Source organism: Accipiter gentilis, chromosome 33 (genome assembly GCF_929443795.1).
Source record: "Accipiter gentilis chromosome 33, bAccGen1.1, whole genome shotgun sequence".
In the NCBI taxonomy this organism is placed as follows: Eukaryota; Metazoa; Chordata; class Aves; order Accipitriformes; family Accipitridae; genus Astur; species Astur gentilis.
The window spans coordinates 2136049-2160647 of NC_064912.1; the positions used below are offsets into that span (position 1 = coordinate 2136049).

At 48.7% G+C, this 24599-nt stretch overlaps 1 protein-coding gene across 1 annotated transcript; it reads left to right on the top strand.

Annotated features, from left to right (window-relative positions):
- The first annotated feature begins 153 nt into the window (after positions 1–153).
- NAGPA (N-acetylglucosamine-1-phosphodiester alpha-N-acetylglucosaminidase) lies at positions 154–24178 on the top strand. The gene is made up of 12 exons (XM_049791667.1): positions 154–281; positions 668–1153; positions 15763–15902; positions 16460–16568; positions 16897–17025; positions 17891–18099; positions 19242–19289; positions 19644–19772; positions 20880–21011; positions 21197–21257; positions 21915–22160; positions 22980–24178. The coding sequence occupies exons 1-11, from the start codon at positions 154–156 to the stop codon at positions 22135–22137; spliced, it is 1794 nt and encodes a 597-aa protein (XP_049647624.1). The 3' UTR covers positions 22138–22160; positions 22980–24178.
- The last annotated feature ends 421 nt before the right edge of the window (positions 24179–24599 follow it).

A 24599-nucleotide genomic window follows, 5' to 3' on the forward strand; every position in this document is an offset into this window, starting at 1 on the left:
GAGCCCGGACCGCACCCACAGCACACACCGGGGGCCGGGCGCGGCCTTGCCTGACTGAGGGCCGGCGGGAAAAGGCGGGAAACGGCCGCCGGGCGCTGGGGCTGCGCCGCCGCCGGGCGGCAGAGGGCGGGCTACCGCTGAGCGCCCGCCAAGATGGCGGCTTCCAGAGCGGCGGGGGCCGCGGGCGGGGGGCGGTGGCGGCCGCCGGTGCCGGCGGGGCGGGCGGTGGTGGCCGCCGCGCTGGCGGCTTTCGGCTGGCTACAGGCGGCCCGCGGCGGCGGGTGAGTGTCCGCGGGGGTGTACCGGGGCGGTGCCAGCCCTGCCGTCCCGGGGCGGGCGGCAGAGGGAGAGGGAGAGGGCTCGGGGGGGGGGGGTGTCCCTTCCCGGCCCGTAGCGCCGCTCCGCTCTCGCTCCTGGGACTCTGGCCGGGCGCCGCCGAGCCGGTGCCCCGAGGTTGGCTTGGTGGTGCGGCTACTAAGCGAGACAGCCCCCCCTTAAGCCGGGGTGGGATACAGCGGTACCGGGGACTGCTCGGGGGAAGGGGGAAAGCAGGGCCCGGGGCGTCGGTGAGGCCTTCCCCGAGGCGAGCAGCTCGTGTCCCAGCAGGCCAGGTTACGGGTGGGCTCTGCCAGGGTCGCCTTGGGGCAAACGGATCTTCTCGTTGCAGGAGCCCCCCCAGCGACCCTCTGCTGCAGCCCTATTTCCCCTCCCGGCACGGCCCGCGGCACAGCCACAGGTATGTCAGAGACTGTCAGCCCCTCAAGTACGGCAACGTAACACACGAAACTTGGCCCAGCGACAACAGGACGGGCGGCCCAGTGGCTACCACCAGAACGTTCGTTTCTTATGTCCCCCCGGAGGGCAAGGACCGCAAGGTGGTCTATGGCCACTTCACTTTTGTGAGGAACCCCCTGAGGACCTTCTCTGTGCTAGAGCCGGGCGGTGTGGGAGGCTGCGAGGCTCAACGCAGAGCCCCCGTGGAAGAGACCGCAAAGCTCGGGAAGTGTCTCGTGGCCCAGAACGGCGGGTACTTTGATATGGGAACTGGAGAGTGTCTTGGGAACGTTGTGAGTGATGGAAAGCTGGTGAAAAACTCTGGAGGCCTGCAAAACGCTCAGTTTGGCATCCGGAAGGATGGCACCATGGTGTTCGGGTAAGAAGTTGGGGCTTGTTTGGAGAGCGCTTTCTCCTCCCTGAAGACTGGTAGGCATCGCCGAGGCAGGAAGCACTGCCCAGGCACTGCCTCCTTGGCCTCTCCCAATTAGAGTAGAAGCAGGCTTTGAATGCTGAAATTAGGGATGTCCTACCTGTAGCCCATTGAGCTATCTCTCTGGCCATTGGCTTTTTGTCCTAGCGTGAAGAGAAGCTGGGTGAGTTATCCGATGATCTCTAGCTACTTAAGTTCCTGTGTCTCCTCTCCCAACATGCAACAGGTACCCTTGATTATGGTAGAAGGGGGAGAGGTCTTTGCTTCCCCACAGAGGAGAGGCAGGGTGGACTATGTAACTGCTCTGGCTGCAGCACAGAAACACTGGGGTTGGAAGGGACCTCTGGAGATGCCTTGTCTAACACCCTGCTCAGGTGTTGTTGGAGCAGGTTGCTCAGGGCCGTGTCGAGTTGGGTTTTGAACATCTCCAAAAATGGAGACTCCACAACCTCTCTGGGTAAACCTGTTCCTGTGATTGACCACCCTTTACAGTAGAAAAGTTTGTCTTATGTTAAGTTACTTACTGCTAAGTAGAAATCCAGGCATCTCCTGGATTGCCTGTGCTTTGCTGTGTTGCCTTTTGTCATGGTTTAAGCCCAACCAGCGACTAAGTACCATGCAGCTGCTTGCTTACTCCTCCTCCCTCCCAGTGGGATGGGGGGGAGAATCAAAAAAAAAAAAAGAATTAAAACTTGTGGGTTGAGATAAGAATGGTGTAATAACTAAAGTAAAATAAAATATAATAATAACAAATATAATAATAATAATGAAAAGGAATATATATAAAAAAAGAAAGAAAAATAAAACCCAAGAAAAGACAAGTGATACACAATAGAATCGCTAACCACCCACTGACTGATGCCCAAGCAGCAATCCACCCCCGCCCCAGCCAACTCCCCCCAGTTTATATACTGAGCATGACGTTCTGTGGCGTGGAATATCCCTTTGGCTAGTTTGGATCAGTTGTCCTGGCCATGCTCCCTCCCAGCTTCTTGTGCACTTGCTTGCTGGCAGAGCATGGGACACTGAAAAATGCTTAACTTAGGATAAGCGCTACTTAGCGGCAACTAAAACATCAGTGTGTTATCAACATTATTGTCACACTAAATCCAAAGCATGCCGTACCAGCTACTAAGAAGAAGATGAACTCTATGCCAGCTGAAAACAGGACAATATCCACCCCTTATTCTATATCATTTATGTCATGCTCAAATCCCACACTTTCCAATACATTTCTAATTAATCACCACCACTTTTCCTCTCTTATAATACATACACACAGATATCATTTCTGCAGTGTATGGGCCATCTCTATAAAATGGTTGTTGAGTTCATTCAGTCCATGACTTTGGGTTCCATCTGTCATAACAAACTCTCTGGGCAGGCGGGATGGTGCAAAGTCTGCTCAGTCAGCAGAGCAGGATCAGACTTTCGTGTGGTGCAGCAGGTGGGTGACAATGGGCACAGCATGAGGATGGTGTGTAATGTTGGATTGTTGCGTGCAGTCAGTCCTGGTTCCATCACTGCTGTGCTTTGCTCAGTTTTATCAAAGTTCATTCTTCATTAATGTAAGTGATTCTTGTTGTACTACCATTGATATAGCATTTAACAGTTATAATAACGATGACATACAGTGGCAGGATTATATAGCAATCAACATCACACAATTTAATCTATTGGCCGTTCTCACCTAAAATCAAATCCCCTTGAGGGACACATCGGACTTCCCCATCTTTCTGCATCATCCACCAAAGTCCTTGAGCAAAAACAATCCCATGAATGGGTTTGCATTTGCCTGAGGCAGGACTAACCCAGACTGTCTTCCCTAACATATATTCTATGTGCACTGTGGGGAGTTCATCCCCTTCTACAGTACGTAAAAGTTCTGATGGGGCAGGGTCAGCCCGATTGGCAGGTCCTCTGGTGTTGACTAACCAGGTGGGGCTTTTGCCTGATGTGTGTCCCAATGTTTGAAGGTCCCACCACCCATTGCTTTCAATGTAGTCTTTTAACAGTCCATTGTATTGTTTGACTTTCCCAGAGCCTGGTGCATGATCGGGGATGTGATATAGCCACTTGATGCCATGCTTTTTGGCCCAGGTGTCTGTGGGGTTGTTTCGAAAATGAGTCCCGTTGTCCAACTCATTTTTTTCTGGGGTGCCATTTGCCATAAGACGTGCTTTTCAAGGCCCAGGATAGTGTTCGGGCAGTGGCATGAGGCACGGGATATGTTTCCAGCCAGCTGGTGTGTCGTGGTTTAACCCCAACCAGCAACTAAGCACCACGCAGCCCCTCGCTCACTTCCCCCCCACCCAGTGGGGTGGGGGAGAGAATCAGGAAAAAGAAGTAAAACTTGTGGATTGAGATAAGAACAGTTTAATAGGACAGAAGGGAATAAAATAATAACAACAATGTCCTGATAATAGTAACAATAATAAAATGACAATAATAATCATAAAAGGATTGGAGCATACAAGTGATGCACAATGCAATTGCTCACCACTCACCGACTGATGCCCAGTTAGTTCCCAAGCAGCAATCTGCCCCCTTCTCCCCGCTCCCCCCTCAACTCCTCCCAGTTTATATACTGGGCATGACATCACATGGTATGGAATACCCCTTTGGCCAGTTTGGGTCAGCTGCCCTGGCTGTGTCCCCTCCCAACTTCTTGTGCCCCTTCTTGCTGGCTGGGCATGAGAAGCTGAAAAATCCTTGACTTTAGACTAAACATTACTTAGCAACAACTGAAAACATCAGTGTGTTATCAACATTCTTTTCATACTAAATCCAAAACATAACACTATACCAGCTACTAGAAAGAATTAACTCTACCCCAGCCAAAAACCAGGACACAGTGGTTGCTTCCACCATTGTCAGTACGTGGTGCTTGCCTTGGTGGGTTTGTGAGCATGCGATACAGTCAATCTGCCAGGCCTCCCCATATTTCTATTTCAGCCATTGTCCTCCATACCACAGAGGCTTTAACTGCTTGGCTTGCTTAACTGCAGCACGTTTCACATTCATGAATAATTTGTGCAATAGTGTCTGTGGTCAAGTCCACCCCTCGATCATGAGCCCATCTATATGCTGCATCTCTTCTCTGATGGCCTGAGGTGTCATGGACCCACCGAGCCATAAATATGTCGCCCTTATGTTGCCAATCCATCTCAAAGATGAGCCGCTTTGATCTTAGAAGCCTTGTCTACCTGTTGATTTGACATTCTTCAGTGGCCCGACTCTTGGGTACATGAGCATCTATGTGACATACTTTTACCACTAGCTTCTCTAGCCTGGATGCAATATATTGCCACAGTGCGGCAGCCCAGATGGCTTTACCTCTGCACTGCCAGTTGCTCTGCTTCCATTGCTGCAACCACCCCCACAGGGCATTTGCCACCATCCGTGAGTCAGTATAGAGATAAGGTATTGGCCATTTTTCTCATTCAGCAATATCAAGCTAACTATGGCTTTCACCTCTGCAAACTGACTCAATTCACCTTCTCCCTCAGCAGTTTCTGCAACTTGTCACACAGCAGCTTTCCACCTCCAGTGTTTTCCCACAATGTGACAGGACCTATCAGTGAACAGGGCATATTGCTTCTCATTTTCTGGCAGCTTATTATACAGTTGGACCTCTTCAGCACCTGTCAACCTCCTCCTCTGGTGATATTCCAAAATCTTTGCCTTCTGGTCAGTCCGTGATCACTTCTAGAGTTCCTGGGCAACTGTGGTTTCCTGTCTGAGTCTGGCGTGTGATCAGTGCAACTCACTCACTCCATGTAGCATCAGTTGCATGATGTGTAGAGGAGACACTCCCTTTGAACATCCAGCCCAGAACTGGCAGTCAGGGTTCTAAGAGGAGCTGTGTTTCAGTACCAACCACCTCCGAGGCACCTCAGACTCCTTCATATGCTGCTAGTATCTTCTTTTCAGTTGGAGTATAGTGGGCCTTAGATCCTCAATAATCCTGACTCCAAAACCCTAGGGGTTGGCCTCGAGTGTCCCCCACTGCTTTCTGCCAGAGGCTCCAGGTAGGGCCATTCTCCCCAGCTGCACTGTAGAGCACATTTTTAACATCTTGTCCTGCCCAGACTGGCCCAAGGACTACTGCATGAACAATCTCCCATTTAATTTGTTCAAAGGCTTGCCATTGCTCAGGGCTCCATTTAAAATCCTTCTTGCAAGTCACTTGATAGAGAGGGCGTACAATCAGACTGTAATTTGGAATATGCATCCTCCAAAAGCCCACAATGCCTAAGAAAGCTTGTGTTTCCTTTTTACTAGTCAGTGGAGACATAGCTGCTACTTTGCTGATCACATTCATTGGGATGTGACAACATCCATCTTGCCATTTTATTCCTAAATCCTAAAAACTGGCTCTCCTGTGCAGGTCCCTTAACCTTAGTTTGTTTTATGGCAAAACCAGCTCTCAGGAGAGTTTGGGCTATTTTATTCCCTTTCTCAAAAACTTTTCCTGCTGTGTTGCCCTATACAATGATGTCATCAATGTATTGCAGGTGTTCCAGAGTTTCACCCTTTTCCAGTGCAGTCTGGATCAGTCCCTGGCAAATGGCGGGGCTGTGTTTCCACCCCTGGGGCAGTTGATTCCAAGGGTACTGGACGCCCCTCCAGGTGAAAGCAAACTGTGGCCAAAACTGCTGCAAGAGGGATTGAGAAAAACACATTAGCGATATCAATTGTGGCATACCACTTGTCTGCTTTTGACTCTATTTCATGTTGATGTTCTAGTACGTCTGGCACAGCAGCATACAGGAGTGGCATGACTTCATTCAGGCCACAATAGCCTACTGTTAGTCTCCATTAGACTTTCACACTGGCCATATGGGGCTGTTAAAAGACAAGCAAGTCCTGCTGATTGCTCTTTGGCTCTCCAGTTGACAAATCAGCGTATGTATGGGAATCAGGGAGTCTTGGTTGGTGCGATATTGCCACCAGTGCACCATTATGGTAGCAATTGGCACCTGTTGTTCTTCAGCCCTCAGCAACCCCACAACATAAGGGTCCTTTGAGAGACTGGGCAAGGTGGACAACCTGTTTAATTTCCTCCAAGGCAGCTATACCAAAGGCCCACTGGTACCCTTCTGGGTCCTTGAAATACCCTCTCCTGAGGTAGTCTATGCCAAGGATGCAGGGGGCCTCTGGGCCAGTCACAATGGGGTGGCTTTGCCACACATTCCCAGTTAGGCTTATTTCAGCCTCCAATACAGTTAGCTGTTGGGATCCCCCTGTCACCCCAGAAATACAAATGGGTTCTACCGCTTTGTAGCTTGATGGCTTTAGGGTGCATGGTGCACCAGTGTCTGCTAGAGCCTTGTACTCCTGTGGGTCTGATGTGCCAGGCCATCAAATCCACACAGTCCAGTAAACCTAGTTGTCCCTCTCCTCCACCTGGCTGGAGGCAGGGCCCCTCTAGTCCTAGTCATAGGATACTCCACTCACTTGTAAAAATGGAATAGAATTCCTTCTCATAGGATCAGGAGTAAGATCAGCCTCTCCACTCTGTCTGGCACACTGCTCACACTGCCCACCAGAGACTGGAGCAGGAATTTTCCTGGAAGAACCCTCATTTGTGATTGTTTTGCCTTGCAATTCACATACCCATGCATCTACGGCCAAGGTAGTTTTCCATCCCACTTCATCATATCCTCTCCGTGTTCACATGGGTGAGACCACAGGGTACCCCGTGGTGTGTACCTTTATGTCGTCTCTCTTGAGCAGAGGGACACTTATTCCTAATAGCTGAGATACTGGTCTGTACATGTGGGAGGCAGAACTTGCCCTCAGATCACTGTAACTCTCAGGACAGTTTCTCGATTAGTATGTCTGGCAGTTTCTCCACAGCTGAGACAAGGGAGGAAAAGAGACTTTCTTCATATTGCCGGAGTCAGCTGGCCAATTCATCCAGCGTTCGTCCCTCTTCATCTTTCCAGTCCATTACTGCCAACAACTTGGCATACGAGGATGGTGCGCTCCGTGTAAACTTCCACCACATGGGTTGTGTGCATTGGACTTTGTCTGGATCTGTGGGTAACTGCGCATTGTCCGGATCATTATAAACCATCTCCTGCACAGCTAATTCCCTCAGGTACTAGATATTTTTCTCTATGGTAGTCCACTTCCTTGGATGACATACAACATCTGCCTTGAAGGGATACCTTTCCCTCACACCTGACAGAAGTCACCTCTGGAGGCTGAGGGCTTGTGTCTTTTTCCCAGTCACTTTGTCAATGCTCCCTTCCCTAGAAAGGGATCCCAGCTGCTTGGCTTCCCTACCCTCTAATTCCAAGCTACTGGCTCCATTATCCCAGCATTGGAGCAGCTAGGTGATAATGTGCTTGCCTGGATGACAGCTGAAGCCTTTTTGCAGCTCACTCAGGGATAGGGATTGGGTGGTTATCTCTGCCTCTTCCTCCTGTTCTTGTGATGATCCTGGTTCACTTTCATCCTTTGCTAAGCAAGCTGGGGTTTTTTTTGGAGTATTTCTTCTTCTCTGCGTGGGTTACTGACACTGGCACGGGTTGGTTCTCTGCTTCAGCTACAGAGCCTGTCACAGGGGTTGGAGTAACCACAGTGCCTGTCATTTTGTTTTCAGATCCAGAGACCTTCTCTTCCCCTTAAGGGTACTGAATAGCGTTGAACAGGGCTCGGTAGGCACAGGCCAGGCCCCAGCACATTGCAGCGATTTGTGTCTCCCTGGAATTGTCGGCGTGACAGCATAATTTTTCCAAATGTTCTACTAGTTTTTCAGGATTCTGCCCTTGTTCAAAGGTGAAGTTCCAAAACACTGGAGGTGCCCACTGCCCTAGGCATTTGCCCATGGTATTCCACACACCCAGCCACTCTGGTATCTGGGAGATACTCTTAAATAGTTGTTTAACCTTAAACAAGGCTTGAACCACATTCAGGAACATGCTAGTTCCTAGCAATAGGACCACGTCAGTTTTAATGTTCGAAGGATATTAAAAATTCTCAAACATTGTTGTAATTAGCCTGGAGGAGAAGAGGAAGGTGAAGGAAGGTGTCTACCCCATAGGTTGGCTCTCCGTGGAGAAAAGGTAAAGGGTGTAATTATTAATAGTTTCCGATAGATGGCTCCCGAAGTACAGGGATAACAGCAATGCTGAGTACAAATACCAGATTAGTCCCATGACGGATAATTTTATCGTACCATAAATCAGTGTTACATAGTACAACAGAGTGAAAACCTTAATCCACCTCCCACGGATGATAAGCAGCAGCACAGGTAAGGTGATACATAACATAACTCAGAATGAGCGTGACAACTCTTAAGAGCCAATAAATCAACATTGTGACTAGCGACTATTAAACGAATATAATGAATGCTTATAACAAATTTGTTTTAACATGCTCTGGTCAGATTGGTTGTTATCTCAACCCTTCAAGCCCCACATTGGGCACCAAAATGGACTATCGTGGTTTAAGGCCAGTCAGCAACTAAGCTCCAATGCAACTGCTCACTCACTCACTCCTCCCCCCTCCCAGTGGGATGGGGAAGAGAATCAAAAAAAAGTAGTAAAACTCGTGCGTTGAGATGAGAATGGTGTAATAACTAAAGTAAAATAAAATATAATGGCAATAATAAAATATAATAATTATAATCAAAAGGAATATAAAACAAACAAAAAAAAGAGATAAAATGCAAGAAAAGACAACAGATGCACAATAGAATTGCTAACCACCTGCTGACTGATGCCCAAGCAGCAGTCCACCCCCGCCCCAGCCAACTCCCCCCAGTTTATATACTGAGCATGACGTTCTGTGGTGTGGAATATCCCTTTGGCTAGTTTGGATCAGTTGTCCTGGCCATGCTCCCTCCCAACTTCTTGTGCACTTGCTTGCTGGCAGAGCATGGGACACTGAAAAATGCTTAACTTAGGATAAGCGCTACTTAGCGGCAACTAAAACATCAGTGTGTTATCAACATTATTGTCACACTAAATCCAAAGCATGCTGTACCAGCTACTAAGAAGAAAATGAACTCTATGCCAGCCAAAACCAGGACACCCCCTCAGCAGGTACTGGGAGAGTTAAAGTCCCCCATAAGTGCCAGGGCCTGTGAACATGAGGCTTTTTCCAGTTTTCTGAAAGTCTTAGCTACTATTTCTCAACCAGGCAGTCTGTGGCAGAGATCCACCATGATGTCACCCACACTGATCTGCCAGAGCTCTAATCCTGTTCCATAAGCCCTCAGTTAGCTTGTGGTCAGTGCCTAGGCGGAATCATAGAATCATTTAAGTTGGAAAAGACCTTTAAGATCATCAAGTCCAACCGTTAACCTAGCACTGCCAACCACCACTAAAGCACATCCCTAAGCACCACACCTACAGGTCTTTTAAATCCCTCCAGGGATGGTGACTCAACTATTTCCCTGGGCAGCCTGTTCCAATGATTGACAACCCTTTCGGTGAAGAAATTTTTCCTAATATCCAATCTAAACCCCCCCCCGGCACAACTTTGAGGCCATTTCCTCTTGTCCTATTGCTTGTTACCTGGGAAAAGAGACTGACCCCTGTTGCGGAGGATCCACAGGGGAAATCACACACAGACCGATGTGATCAAGTGAAGTCCATTTACTACAACTTTTAGCACAGTTATATACCTTATGCGCTTGTGCACATGCCTTATACAATACTCTAATTGGTACAATACCCCGGTTCACGCGACACTATCTTATCCTCTATTGGCTGTGCAGGCTTCTTCACGAGGTGTCCAGCAGTTATCTCATTCTTCGGCATCCAGGAGTTGTTTGTCAGGCTCTTCTTATCTTCCTTTTTCCCAGCGTACAAGGACATAGCCTCCTTGTCTGCTCCAGCACTTTGTAAACTTATGCTTCGTTCCCACCTAACGGCTGGATTGCTCACATGCCCTCGCCCAGCCAAGAAATCCTCAACAGACCCCCACCTCGCTACAACTCCTTTCAGGTAGTTGTAGGGAGCGATGAGGTCTCCCCTCAGCCTCCTTTTCTCCAGACTAAACAACCCCAGTTCCCTCAGCCGCTCCTCGTAAGACTTGTGCTCTGGACCCTCCACCAGCTTCGTTGCCCTCCTTTGGACACACTCCAACACCCCAGTGTCTTTCTTGTAGTGAGGGGCCCAACACTGAACATGGTATTTGAAGTGCAGCCTCACCAGTGCCAAGTACAGGGGGACAGACCATCACTTCCCTGCTCCTGCTGGCCACGCTATTTCTGATACAAGCCAGGATGCCACTGGCCTTCTTGGCCACCTGGACACACTGCTGGCTCATATTCAGCCGGCTGTCACCAACAGCCCCAGGTCCTTTTCCACCAGGCAGCTTTCCAGCCACTCTTCCCCAAGCCTGTAGCACTGCATGGGGTTGTTGTGACCGAAGTGCAGGACCCAGCACTGATCCTTGTTGAACCTCATACAGTTGGCCTTGGCCCATCGATCCAGCCTGTCCAGATCCCTCTGTAGAGCCTTCCTACCCTCCAGCAGATAACACTCCTGCCCAGCTTGGTGTTGTCTGCAAACTTACTGAGGGTGCATTCGATCCCCTCATCCAGATCATTGATAAAGATATTAAACAGAACTGCCCCCAGTACTGAGCCCTGGGGAACACCACTTGTAACTGGCTGCCAACTGGATTCAAGTCCATTCACCACAATTCAGCCAGTTTTTTACCCAGCAAAGAGTACACCCATCTAAGCCATGCACAGACAGTTTCTCTGGGAGAATGCAGTAGGAAACGGTGTCAAAAGCTTTACTAAAGTCCAGATAAACAACATCTGCAGCCTTTCTCTCATCTACTAAGTGGGTCACCTTGTCATAGAAGGAGATCAGGTTAGTCAAGCAGGACCTGCCTTCCACAAACCCATGCTGACTGGGCCTGATTGCCTGGTTGTCCTGTACATGCCACGTGATGGCACTCGAGATGATCTGCTCCATAACCTTCCCCAGCACCGAGTTAAGAGTGACAGGCCTGTAGTTCCCTGGACCCTTCCAGCCCTTCTTGTAGATTGGCGTTATATCTGCTAACTTCCAGTCAACTGGGACCTCCCCAGTTAGCCAGGACTGCTGATAAATGATGGAAAGTGGCTTGGTGAGCACTTCTGTCAGCTCCCTCAGTACCCTTGGGTGGATCCCATCTAGCCCCATAGACTTGTGTGTGTCTAAGTGGTGCAGCAGGTCGCTAACCATTTCCCCCTGGATTATAGGGTCTTCATTCTGCTCCCTGTCTTTCAGCTCAGGGTGCTGGGTACTTGGAGAAACTGGTCTTACTGTTAAAGACTGAGGCAAAGAAATACCTCAGCCTTTTCCTCATCCTTTGTCACTGTTTCCCCCTGCATCCATTAAAGGATGGAAATTCTCCTTAGCCCTCCTTTTGTTGCTAATGTATTTATAGAAATGTTTTTTACTGTCTTTTATGGCAGTAGCTAGATTAAGTTGTAGGTGGGCTTTGGCCCTTCTAATTCTCTCCCTGCATAACCTCATGACATTTTTGTAGTCCTCCTGGGTTGCCTGCCTCTTCTTCCAAAGGTCATAAACTCTCCTTTTTTCCGCAAGTTCCAGCCAAAGCTCTCTGTTCAGCCAGGCTGGTCTTCTTCCCTGCCGGCTCGTCTTCTGGCACATGGGGACTGCCTGCTCCTGCGCCTTTAAGATTTTCTTCTTGAAGAACGTCCAGGCTTCCTGGACTCCTTTGCCCTTCAGGACTCTCTCAACCAATCCTAAACAGGCCAAAGTCTGTCCTCCAGAAGTCCAAGACCCCCTCCTTACTTCTCCAAGAATTGAAAACTTAAAATTTCATGATCGCTGTGCCCAAGACAGCCTCTAACCATCACATCACCCACAAGTCCTTCTCTGTTCACAAACAAGAGGTCCAGTGGGGTGCCTTCCCTGGCTGGCTCCCTCACCAGCTGTGTCAGGAATTTATCTTCCACGCAGTCCAGGAACCTCCTGGACCGTTTCCTCTCTGCTGTATTGTATTTCCAGCAGACATTTGGTAAGTTGAAGTCCCCCATGAGAACAAGGGCTAGCGATTGTGGGACTTCTCCCAGCTGCTTACAGAATATTTCATCTGCCCCTTCATCCCAGTTGGGTGGTCTACAACAGACTCCCACCCTGGTATCTGCCTTGTTGGCCTTCCCTCTGAATCTTACCCCAAACCACTCAACTCTATCATCACCATCATTAAGCTCTAGACAATCAATACATTCCCTAACATACAGGGCTACCCCACTGCCTCTCCTCCAGGCGTTCCTGCTGCTGTCTGATATAAAGGGCAGCTGCTTCCCACTTCTCCCACCACCCTCCTTGGGTACAGGCTCTTCCTAAGAGCCTGTATCCATCCATTGCAGCATTCTAGTCACATGCACTGTCCCACCATGTCTGCATGATCCCAGCGAGGTTGTAGCCCTACAGCTGCACAGACCTCTGATTCCTCCTGTTTGTGCTTATACTGCTTGCATTACTGTACAACTTCCCGTAGGCACCCACTGATTTTCCAGGAAGAGGGCAAAAGCTTCCCCATGAGTCCCCTCACCACTTCCTTATTTGTGTGCATATGGTGCACTCACCTTTTGTTAATACTTTGTTGTTTCATGTTCTCTTGTCCATGTGACCCTGTAACCTTCACTTGCCAGCCTGGTCTACTGCTTCCTCACTTGACTGTGGGTGATTATTTCCCTCCTTTTTCTTTCCTGGTTTAAAGCTTTCCCCACCAGATTGCCTCTACAGAAGTTACTTTTGCCTCACTTGGTCATGTGGACGCCATCTCTGCCAGTCAGTCCTCAGAGAGGGTTCTAGCTTTGTAAAAAGCAAATTTCTGTTGTCAACATGAGCTGTGCTACTGCACGGTGACCCACAGAATCCATCTACTGCTTCTCAAACCCTTCCTCCTCACCAGCAGGACTGAGGAGAAGACCACCCGGCCACCCTTGGCTATCACCCCCAGAGCTATGCAGTTGTTCTTGATACACTCGTAGTTTCCCCTGGCAGTGCTGTTGGTGCCCTCGTGGAAGAGCGGCAGGGGATAGCAGTCTGGGGGCTGGAGAAGTCTCAGCAGTCTCCCCACAACATCCCAGATCTGAGCCCCCAGCAAACCTCGCTAGACAGGCTAGCAAATGGGGGCCTCTCTGCCCCGCAGCAGGGAGCTTCCACCTATCACTCACCCACCTCCTCTGGTGCTGCTGCAGGGTTCAGGTTCAGCCAACACAGACACTTTATTTCACAGAGCTCCCAGCCCCTTGCCTGGTGCCAGGGCACTGAACCTGGGTGGAGGAAGAGCTCCCTCCTGGTGCCAGAGTTCACAGTCTTCCAGTTTTCATCATCACAGGAATTGCCACCCCAGCAAGCAGGTCCTGGGTTCTTCTTCTGGGTGTTGGGGGGTTCAGGGTTTTGTTTCTGCAGGCTATTGGGAAAGATCTGTCCATCTCTTTCTCATCATCCCTGCTGCTGTGCAGTGTGCAGACCTCCTCCTGTAGCTCCGTGTCCCAGCAGCGTAGCTCCTCAGCCAGCATGCACTAGGACACCATTTCCCACCATCAGCTTCAGCGAGAGGCACAGGTTTCCCTGCAGCCTGAGAGCTGGAGCACTGCCTTCTCCCTCCACAGCTCAGGCTGCATTGAGGTGTCAGCTGTACTAGAGATAGTTGCAGAAGTTGGTGATGGAGACTGTGCCCTGTAGTGTGTCACCAGAGCTGACCACAGGCACTGCCCTCTACAGAAATTCCAGCTCCCCACCACATGAGCTGCAACATCTCTTGACTCTTGGGAGCTGTGGTCTCAGCCTGGTGTGACACTCCCTAATCAGCTGGAGACAAAAGCTCAAAGCACCCTTTGATGAGGAATAGCTGACAGAACTGTTAGTACTTGCTGGAAGTAAAGGCCCCCAGTAGCTACCCTTCCCCAACAGCAGCAGGCACCCTGAAGGTCCTAGAAGGGTTCCCAGAGGTCCTTCTGGTCACCTCAGAAGACTGAGAAACAGTCTGGAAGCTGCTGAATCTGTTGGCTGTATTCTCCACCCTTCTGTTAGCCCACTCCCATGTGCCCTCAGACCTCAGCAAAGCCAAACTGACTGTACCAAGCCCGGGCTATAGTGTGCAGTCATTCCCTGACAGCCTTGAGAGAACCACAGCCCTAATTTACATGGCAGAGGGGCTGGCGGAGTTGGTGACATGTCCCCTTTAATGAGGGGGCTTCTGCCGAGGGGACCAACAGCAGCTGCAAGGTTACCGTTGAATCCTTAATCTCAGCTTTGTCCTGCTTCTCTCCTGCTCCAGCAAGATCTCCCATGTTAAATGTAGTCAGCACTGTGTGCTGGCTGCTTGGTGTCTTTGCAGCTTCCAAAACATGACACTAGAAATAGTTTTGGTGTAAATAACTTGGGCTATCAAGGCAGTGGGGAAAGTAATTCACATTTGGCCCCTTCACACTAAATCACAAGCAGCAGGAGGGTGCACTGGGGCACATTGTTACCCACCACCTAGCAAAGATGCTGCCTCTACCACCTGGACTGAGGGTGGATAATTGCAGGCTTTAAAAGCTGACTGTTGATTAGTCCATGCTCAAGCTGTTGTGCAATTTGATCCATTTTCAGCTGTGTTCATTTTGTCTTTGTGTTCCTTTCCCATGGGTACAGGGATTTCTTTTTGCATGTTTTCCATTCGGGTATTTTCAATTACACTTTCCTACAAAGCATGAAGCTTTGTTCAGCTGCAGTCATGGATACTGAAAAGCTAGAAGTTGAGCATCCAGCTTCCACAACTCATGTCTGGAGCACATAGAGCAATCAGTTTTAAACCAAAAACCACTGGCAGAACTTACAGCAAAAGCACAGCTCTTCAGCCCCAACCTTTGCTGCTGTCTTCTCCTGTCAGTTGCAAACATCACCTAGCATCAGGTTCTGATGAGGCAGATGTTACTCAGCACCCTAATTCTTGAGAGAAGAATATCCCTTGGGAAGCATTCTGCAGTGACACACGATGCCTGATCATGGAAATGGTTGCTGAACAGTCCTTTTGCTGTCTGACTGTTCAGTGAGAAGTTTTGCTGTCTGGAAGAGTAGAGGAAGCTCTTTCCCAGACGGAGGGGAGTAAGTAGCATCCAGCAGCCTCTTCCCCTCAGTGCAGCTGTAGGCAGACTGGATACTGTTGCTGAAAACCCTCTCAAAAGCTGTTTGGTGTCACTGTTTTGCAGAATGAAAGCTGACAGACAGCAAGATGTTACAGCTGCTGCCACAGCTCCTGAGTATTTGGCAATGGCTTTACCCTTATTATCCTGGCTCAGGTCCACTGGCCACATTGCTGGCAGTTGTTTCATGCACAGTGGCCTGGGACCATCATTAACAGTGTTTTGTGCAGAATAGCGGAGAACAGGGTCCACTGTGGCTGCTAAAGTGATGTTTCACACTGCTTGGCCTCTAGTTTTAGATGTAGCTAGCTTTCATTCAGCCACCTTCTCCCCTTCTCCCTGCTTCTGGAGCTTGCTGGCAGCAGAAGAGGCTTTTACATGAGACTGCTGTGACTGTGGGTAACCCCTCCTGCTCTCTCTTTCCTAGTTACCTGTCTGAGGAAGATGTCTTGGATCAAGCAAACCCTTTTGTGCAGCTTGTGAGTGGGGTAGTTTGGCTCCTAAGAGATGGAGAAGTGTACATCAGTCAGAGTCAAATGGCTGAGTGTGGTGAAATTCAAACCACAGGTAAATATTGTAAAGCCTAGCTTCAGCCTGGGTATAGATTATCCGTCTGATGGGGCTGTTGGAAGGAGGGCGTAGCAGTGGAAACTATATTGTCTAGTTGCAGTTTGCTACTCAAGAGGCCCAAATTTCTTCTGTGCTACTTTACCCCAAGTCTGCGGCAAGCGCAGTACAAGAAATAGGCTGCCTGCAAGATGAGGCTGCACTCACCTGTTTAAGGTTGTTAAACAGAATTCACTGAGGACTGTAAATAGTGGTGGCATGATTGGTGTTAATACTTGTCCAGAGAAACTCAAAGCAGATGCCTCTTACAGGAGTTTTAAACTGAGGGCTTCTGAATCCCCTTCTTTGTGCCTGTGCCAGACAAAAACCTTGACATGAGTGCTTCTGGAAATATTATTCCTAGATGGGCTTGGATGAACAAGAGGAACCTGAGCTCTGTTCTCATTGTGTTTCAATTTAGCTGAGCTCCTTGCTGGGAGCTGTTTTGCAGACAGATGTGTCTAAACAGCCAGTTCTGTTACCCAGATGGTGTGTGAATTATTCCCTCTCCTGCACAGGAACCTTTGACAAGTTCATCAATGTGATATCAGCCAGGACCGCAGTTGGACATGACAGTCAGGGGCAGCTGGTCTTGGTTCATGTGGATGGACAGACAGAATCCAGAGGGTAAGGCTAGGGTTGTGGTAAGGTCTTGGGGCAGGTGCAAGATCAGTCTTTAAATTCTGTTGCTGGAACTGGAGGGACTCTGTGGCTGCCTGTAATTTATTTTAAGGCAGAGACTGGCAGAGCTCAAGAGGCTGGTTGAACACACCACTGTTTGGTGTCGTTCTGGCAGAGCCAGAAAAGGCTAAGGCAGCCTCCAGGCAGCAAGTGAGCATACCTGGAGTGGGAGAGCTTCCCCCCTTCCACTGAGGTGAGGGACCAAGCTTCTAGCATAGCAGTTTCTTTGAAGTCAAATAGCATGAATGAGCAATGAACAACTTTGCTTTTGCAGAGTCAACCTCTGGGAAATGGCTGAATTTCTGAAGCATCAGGGAATTGTCAATGCTATCAACCTGGATGGTGGAGGGTCTGCAACGCTGGTCTTAAATGGGACCCTTGCAAGCTATCCGTCTGAGCACTGGTAGGTGCTGGCAGCCCATGTCCAGGGCTGCACAAGTAACCACACAGCTCCTGTTAGCTTGCAGAGCTCAGTCCTACCCTTCTGCTCTGCAAGGGAGTCAGTCTGCATTGCTGGGAGATCACAATGCAAAGGCAAGTGACAAATTTTGAGAGAGAGTGACTAAAATTTAAAGCGATTTAGTGACTACATGTTTTTTCCATTTAGTCATCCAGGATTAAAGTTTAGCTGTTTTCAGACATGCAGCAAAGCTGTTCGACATCCCTGAGTGGCCTGATGTGGGAATCAGATAAGGAAACAGCTGTTAGACTTGAAGAGTCAGACCTGCACATTCACAGGCATTAGCAGAGATCTGTCAATAGCTTTTTATTATGAAAGAGAAACACTGACTTAGAGAACCTGCCCTGCCTTACGTGAAGGAACCTAAAGAATATTTTACTTTAAATTTAGCTTTTTAGTAATTTCTGACTGTAAACGTGAAAGGATTTAAAATTCAGTTTGCAGTCTGACAGCTGAAAGGCAGGCATTTCTGTAACTGCAATGACATCACTTATGTCAAAGCAAATAACATTCAAGAAAAGGCATGTTGAACGCCCAAGTTAAGGGAAGCTGGGACTGCTTCAAGGTAGACTTTGCATGTTGCTTTCTGTAATTCCATGTTTGAAATGACTCCTATCCATTAGGAGTTAACACTTAGTTAAAACATTGACTCAAATCTAGCTTTATGTTTATATTTTCCCATTATTAATGCTCTTGTTTGCCAGTGTGAATGAGGATGAAAATTTGTGCATTAGATCAACTGGTTTCACATAGGGCTGGGAGCAGCACAGTGCTTGCACGCCTTATGGGACCCGTATTCTGTCCCCAGCTCCTTTGACAACATGTGGCGTTGCCCTCGGAGCATCTCGACCATAATGTGTATCCACGAGCCTGCCTGCGAACCTGCAGACTGCAGCGGTCACGGGAACTGCGTGGAAGGGGAGTGCCACTGCACTGAGGACTTCTGGAGAGGTCCAGCCTGTGACATCTTGGACTGTGGCCCTTCCAACTGCAGCCTCCATGGCATCTGCACTGACTGTAAGTCACTGGGGTGTGCAGAGGCTTCTAACATGGAGATGCCAGTGGGTGCCCATGGGTAGCTCTAGGGGAAGCACAGACCTGGGCAGTGTATACATGGGCAATATCACTTACCTGCCTGCAAGGCACCTCAGCGCATCGCTGTGTGCAGTCCTGGCTGGTTCACAAAGTGCATTCCCACTCTGGTGTGGAGGAGTGCAGCTCACATGAACTGGCACCAGAAGTGGCTGCTTCCTTCGCTGCAGAGAGCAGCACCCTTTGGCGAGGCTCCCCAGGCCCAGGAGCCCAGCCTTTTAGGGCTGCCGGTGCTGATTGTCTGGCCAGTCCATGCCCTGACTCTGGAAGCCAAGCAGGTGCTGTCTGCCTTGGCCCTTGTCTTACCTTCTGGGTGTATGGAACTGCTCGCCTCTTTCCCTCCAGCATCTGAAGCAGCAGCAGAGATGGTCAGAACATGTTGCCTTTAGGAGACAGAAGCAGGGCCAGGCTGGGACTCAGATCTGGAAACTGGACCTGTAAATAGGAGTTGACTTCAAACTCTATGTCTCAGTTTCTCTTTCTGGCCCATGGGGCTGTGCTCCCGGTTTGTTTGTAAATCTGCTGATGGGAAGGGCAGTGTATCATGCTGTGTGACAGAGCAGCTGAGTTCTTCCCCCTTCCCTTAATGTTCCTTCTTTACTTGACTCTCCTGCTTCATGATTTTTACAAGTATGCAGTTGCTACTCTTCCATAAACTTCCATTTTGCATCTAGGGACTGCCATAACGTACACCACGCAACTTCTGCTCCTCTGTGCCTGCTCAATCCTGTTGCCCTGTTTCTGTGCTACCTCCCTGATTCAACTCACAGTCAGGTTTGCACCAGTGAAGTGACTGGGCAGAGCTCAGTGGATGCAGCTGTTGCTAATAGTTCACCCAGAGTTAATCCCTCGAAGTTCCATCAGCAGGAGGTTCTGCTGTGTTTGGCAGCTGTAGGGGGTGCACATTTAAACCTCACCTGTGTGTGAGTTCATGATTCCTCTTCTGTGGGTTCCCTGGCAAGGAGAGTTAAGAGAGCACCCCAAGAAGCAGAAGCTCCTAATTTTGAGTTCCTGCTATTTCTAAGTCGTTCTCTACTCTTAATGCTTGTTCGTGTTTCTTTGCACAGCTGGATGCCGGTGTGATGCTGGCTGGATTGGCACCAACTGCAGTGAAGGTAATGCTGACCTCCACTCCGCTCCACTTCTTCATAGCCAGCAAGAGGGTAATGTGAACCACTTCCTAATGGCTGGCAGCCTGCAGTGGTGGGTGGCTCCCCAAGAGGGAGCAGTGAAGGGAAAGGCTACATGGTGTGCTTTCCTTTTTGTCAGTGTGAGGTTAATCAGAGCCTGGGCATCTTAAGATTGGCTTGGTGCGAAGCACTTTAAGCCCTCGCTCCTTGTTCTGCTTCTGTTCTCTGAGCAGCTGTCAACTCCCTATGCCAGTGAATACTCCAGGGGTATAAGCATGGGGTGGGATTGCTTGCCTTTGTAGTGAGGGCCCTGACGAGATCTCTGCTTGTCTCCTGCAGCTTGTGCTAGTGGTTTCTATGGGGACGCTTGCACACAGAAATGCCAGTGCCAGAATGGTGGCTCGTGTGACCCTGTGTATGGAGCCTGTTCCTGCCCGGCTGGATACTATGGCACCAGCTGTGAGCAAGGTAAGGGCTGCTCTGACTAATGGCCTGGGGAGAGGATTTTGTGTCACATCTGGGCCACCTCTTGTGGGCAAAACAAGCACGAAGTCTGCCGGGCAGGCTCAGGCCTGAACTTCACAGCTGGAGCGTAACCTGCCAGCTCCCAGCAATTAAGGGCTTGCCTGTCCTAGCCAAACTGGCTAAAAAGAAAAGGAGCAGAGAGGAAAGGGTTTTCTTCATTATTAGAAAATTGTGGATGCCTGTTTAGTCTCTGCCCCAAAGAACTGGGCTGCTTTCCCAAGCTCGTGAGTGTAGAACATGAGTACTTAAAGATCCTTCACTTGGGGGTGTCACACGTGGCCCTGCCTGCAGCCCAGGCTTCAGGTCAGTGAGTGTGAAATGCTCCAAAGGGCCATTCTGGCTTACGACCTTCGAACTCAGGCTGTGCACATGCTAGTGCTAACAGAGCTAGGGATGTTCTTGATTGTGTAACTGCTCCAGCTTTTCTGAAGTGCTCAAGGCCCCCCCCCCGTGTACCTGACTGAACAGCATGCTCTGGTGACAGGACAAGTTAATTACAGTGTGGGTGTAAACTGGTGTGCGTGGTTTGTTCTCAGCCTAGGAACACCCAGGCAGCCTGATCCCTATTTTACAAAATCTTTTCTGTGAAGTAAACAAAATAATAGCAGTTAACTCACAGTTGGGTGCTTTCAGGCTGGAGGAAGCAGGGTGGGCAGGCAGAACAGCTTTGTCAGGCTGCAGGAAAGCTGGGGACCTGACTGCTTGCCTTTAGGAATTGGCCACTGCTGCCCCTGCTCCACCTTTGCTCATGAGCCCAAGCCACAGGACCGTAGCTCAGATGTGGCAGGAAGAAAAATACATTGGAAGCAACAAGGCCAGAGACTGCTGTGGTGACAGAAGCAACACAAATACCTTAGTGAGATGTAGGTGAGGTTTAAGCCTTTCCTAAAGCTCTGAGTGTGCCCATCCTTCCTGGCACTGAGCTGGTGCAGCTGGGGAAGCAGGCACGGTTGAGCTGGGGGGCAGCGGGGAGCTGCAGTCATAGGCTGGATGGTTTCAAAGCAGGTGGAGCTTTGACAATGACTGACTTCTTTGTAATCAATTCCCTAGAGTGTCCCATGGGCTGGTATGGGCCAAACTGCCAGAAACGATGTGCATGTGAACACATGTGTCCCTGCGACCGGGAGACAGGCAGCTGCAATGTCACCTATGAATTGGCAGTACAGGACCAGTTAAACAAAGGTATCTCTGGTTACAGTGGTTGTGTCTTAAAAAAAAGTTAGAAGAGCAGCTTTAGTGCATAATGTTGTGTTTGCTTAGTTACCAGCTCTGGCTGGCTGTCATCTTACTTAAGCTCGCTCTTTTTTAGTGGAATTTTACACCGTCCCCCAATACTACCTTTCTTCCTGCTATTTTTTGTTTTCCAGCTGGGCGGTGTTTGGCTTCCCAGAATAAGGGAAGGAGCAAAGAAAAATTCTCTCTGTCAGAGTAAGTGTGTAATACTTGTCATATACATGTATATGTACACACTGAGTCCATGCCATCAATTGCTTGCTGTGAGATGGAGTAGTTCACACCACCTCCTGGGTGGCAGGGCCGTGTGTCAGTGAAGCTTAGAGACCTGCTGCTTCATTGCCCAAAGCATCTGTGTTCTGACTTCGTTGTATCACCTACAGCTCTCACAACAGGAAAGATGAGGATAGGGAAGGCACGATTAAGCGTTTAGCACCTTAAGACAAGTGCTGAGCTGAAGCCCCCACCAATGACAGTTGATGCTCTGAGCCTGGTGCTCTGCAGCTCACAGTTAAACGAGAGCCACCTTTCCTCTCCCACTGACGCACTGCATAGGCAACAAACGGACAAGGGCAGTTCTGACACCAGAGCATGGCTTCTGTGGTGTTGGCAAAGCTACAGTTGCTCTGCAGGCCCAGCTGGTCACTTGTTAACTGAGTGGAAAGCTAAAAACAGCCATGTGCTCTGGCTGCCGGAGCAGGCCTTTCAAAAGCTTTCACAGAGCACGTTCTCACCGCAAGCTTGTGATGTCAGAGAAGGGAGTACAAACTTTGAGAAATAATTTGGACACTGGGAGCATGTGAAAGCAGGTCAAGAGATGTTGCTTATATGGATTTTGCTTCTGTCTGACAGAAAAACCTGGATCTTCACGACCTCTGTCTTGGCTCTGCTTCTGGTAATTAGCACCATGGGAAACGTAGGCCTTTTTCTCAAGGCCAGGTCAGAGAGGCGCCATGAGAGTGGCAACTATCTCTACCACCCCCTGAGGGAGATGAATGGGGAAGCCAGTCACACCTCCACATCTGCTGCCTGTGAGACAGAAGATACTCAGGACCAAAGCCAGGAACTCCTGTAGAGTCCCAGATGAGAAGAGATGAGGTATTTCACTCTGCCCCTTGTACTGCCACTCAGCACTGACCGTTACCGAGGCTATTCAGACTAGAGTATAAAACCGCTGACTAACCCGAGAGCAGCAGCAAGATCCCTCAGTCCAAGAAACTGCCTTGCTTCTGGCCTAGCCCTGCTAAGAACATGGCTAGCTTCCCTGCCTTCCTCTGCTGCCCCGGCTGGAGCAAACAGGACTGTATAATTAGTTGCCATGAGAGGATGCAGGGCATAAGCCATGGGGCCAGCTTCCACACACACAGGTGGATAAGGGAATTCCTTTGCTCTAGCAGGAGAGGAAGTGGGTGGTTCCCTCCAATACTTGAGGGAAACAGGTGAGAAATGTAAGCTGTAGGCACTTCAGAAAGGTCCCTTCTCACCTGAGCAGTAGTAAGTCTTTTTAAGATGCAAGATAAATTGCCCCTAGCATAAAGCTAGGCTTGGCTTAAAGATGGTGTAGTCTATACCTGTCTGCCCTTCCCTAGTAAGCTCAGACATTTATCAGAAAACTGAGAAAAAAAAAAAAGTTGGTTTAAAATCTTGCAACAGGTGCAGTACATAATAAAACCACAGCATTCCTCCTCCTGGCCACAGTGGTAGGCTCAAAGGCTAACACACAGGGTTGGGACTTTCTTGCACCTGACCTGTGTTGACTGGAGGGCCAGAGTGTTTTCTTACCAAATACTTATTCTTAGAAGTAGTTGAAAACGTGCATGATAAGCACTGCATTTTTGGTAGGTTCTTACAGTACAGCAACATAATGAGCCTTGTGAGTTCAAAAATTTCATTCTTGCATTCTCTCATATCTCCCAGAAGCTGGTGTGCTCTGCTCAGCTGTGTGGGCTGCCACTGAGGGACCGCAGCCTGGAGCTCTCCCACTTGGGGAAGGGAAGGGAGAAGAGGAGACAGCAGCAGCCTGGTATGGTCAGCACAACAGGACCGAGTCATGGGACTGGGCTCGCCCTACCCCAGCCTGATCAGCCCAGCGGGACAGTCCATGTGGTGGCCCTTGCTCCCTGCTGCTAGAACTGCCCTTCCCTTGTCAGAGGGAACAGCCACCAGCAGTGAGCTGGGGCCTCCATCAGGAAGAGCTTCAGGCAGCCCAACATCCTGAACATCTCAGCTGGAAATCTGACCTTTTACTAGAACACATCCTTGCACAATGCATTTTAAAAAAAAAAGTGAGCTTGCTTCCATGTGAGGGAAAACTAGCCTCTAATGTGCTAATCTAATGCTGTAAAGGGGGTTTTTAAAGCCTGTCTGAGCCTGAATATTAACATTTTTATGCACTCTGGTTTTACCTCTCCAAGGATATGTAATTTTTTGTGCCACTGTTGGCATCAAATCAATCTGTAAAGAGAAGATTCTATTTTTCTACTATTTACAGAAGGCTATTTGAAACTTGAATAAAGTCTTTTAGTGATAACTGCCTGAAACTCAAATTCTTAATATGCAGTTGTAGAATAAAGATGCAATCCTTTTCCAGTTAATCTCAACTGGCCATTTGAAGCCAGGGGGCCTCCTTTATTTTAAATAACCAATTACATTACAGGATGATGTGTTGTACCAGCCTTCTCTGTGGTACGAAAACAAAAAAATGCTGGTTCTACAGGAGAAAATGAAAGAATATTTTAGTTAAAAAGTAGGAATAACTGAATACAAGCAAGCTTTACCTCCATTTCTGTGGGTAAAGACAGCACATGTGATTAAATTTTCAGTTTACCACAATTTGAACAGTTGCATGAAACAATTAGACATGTTCTTTAGAGATTCTTTTTTATTTCCAACATACAGAAATGTACAGCTCTTACCAGAACCTACAAATACTGTAAATAAGTACATTTGTTGTCAAGTAACACATTACAAAGCACTCTGCATTTTGCTAGTGTGCTTTTAAAGAATGTTTGGGGTCTTTTGGCTGAGAAAAATTAGGACTTCAATATGTAAAAAATGAAGACAGCTGCAAGGGAGAGAAAGTAAGTGCTTGCTAAAAAAAATTAATGCCCATTTAACTTATATACATAACTAATAGCTTGGAAGTAGATGTTGATGTCATTAAAAGCTAGTGCATGTCACATGATTCCAATTTAGCCTTCCAAGAGAGATATAATCAGGTATAAGAATCATCACAAACATGTTGGAAGAATATTAAAGCTAATAGCATGCAGGAATCTTTGACAAATGCTCGTCAACTTTAGTCCTTAAGAGTCTAATAGCTCTGTTTCTTGCATTATTTGGCTCACAGGATAAACATTACAGGTATTAAAGAAGTGTGAGCTAGTAAAATGCATTTTGAAATAAGGGATTCCTCTGACTCTAGTACAGCTGGGCTTAGCTACTGCATCAATACATAGCAGCTTCACACCTGAGTTGAGTGGACAGCTGGGCTCACCCCTTCCTACCAGCAATTCTGAGTTGCAGTAAGCATTGCAT

Excerpts from the sequence above, each read along its gene's own strand:
- NAGPA (XM_049791667.1), top strand. The coding sequence starts at position 154 with ATGGCGGCTTCCAGAGCGGCGGGGGCCGCGGGCGGGGGGCGGTGGCGG. Across the intron at positions 16,569-16,896 it reads GGACAGACAGAATCCAGAGG|AGTCAACCTCTGGGAAATGG; the intron begins GTAAGGCTAGGG and ends TTGCTTTTGCAG. Across the intron at positions 21,012-21,196 it reads ACAGGACCAGTTAAACAAAG|CTGGGCGGTGTTTGGCTTCC; the intron begins GTATCTCTGGTT and ends TTTGTTTTCCAG.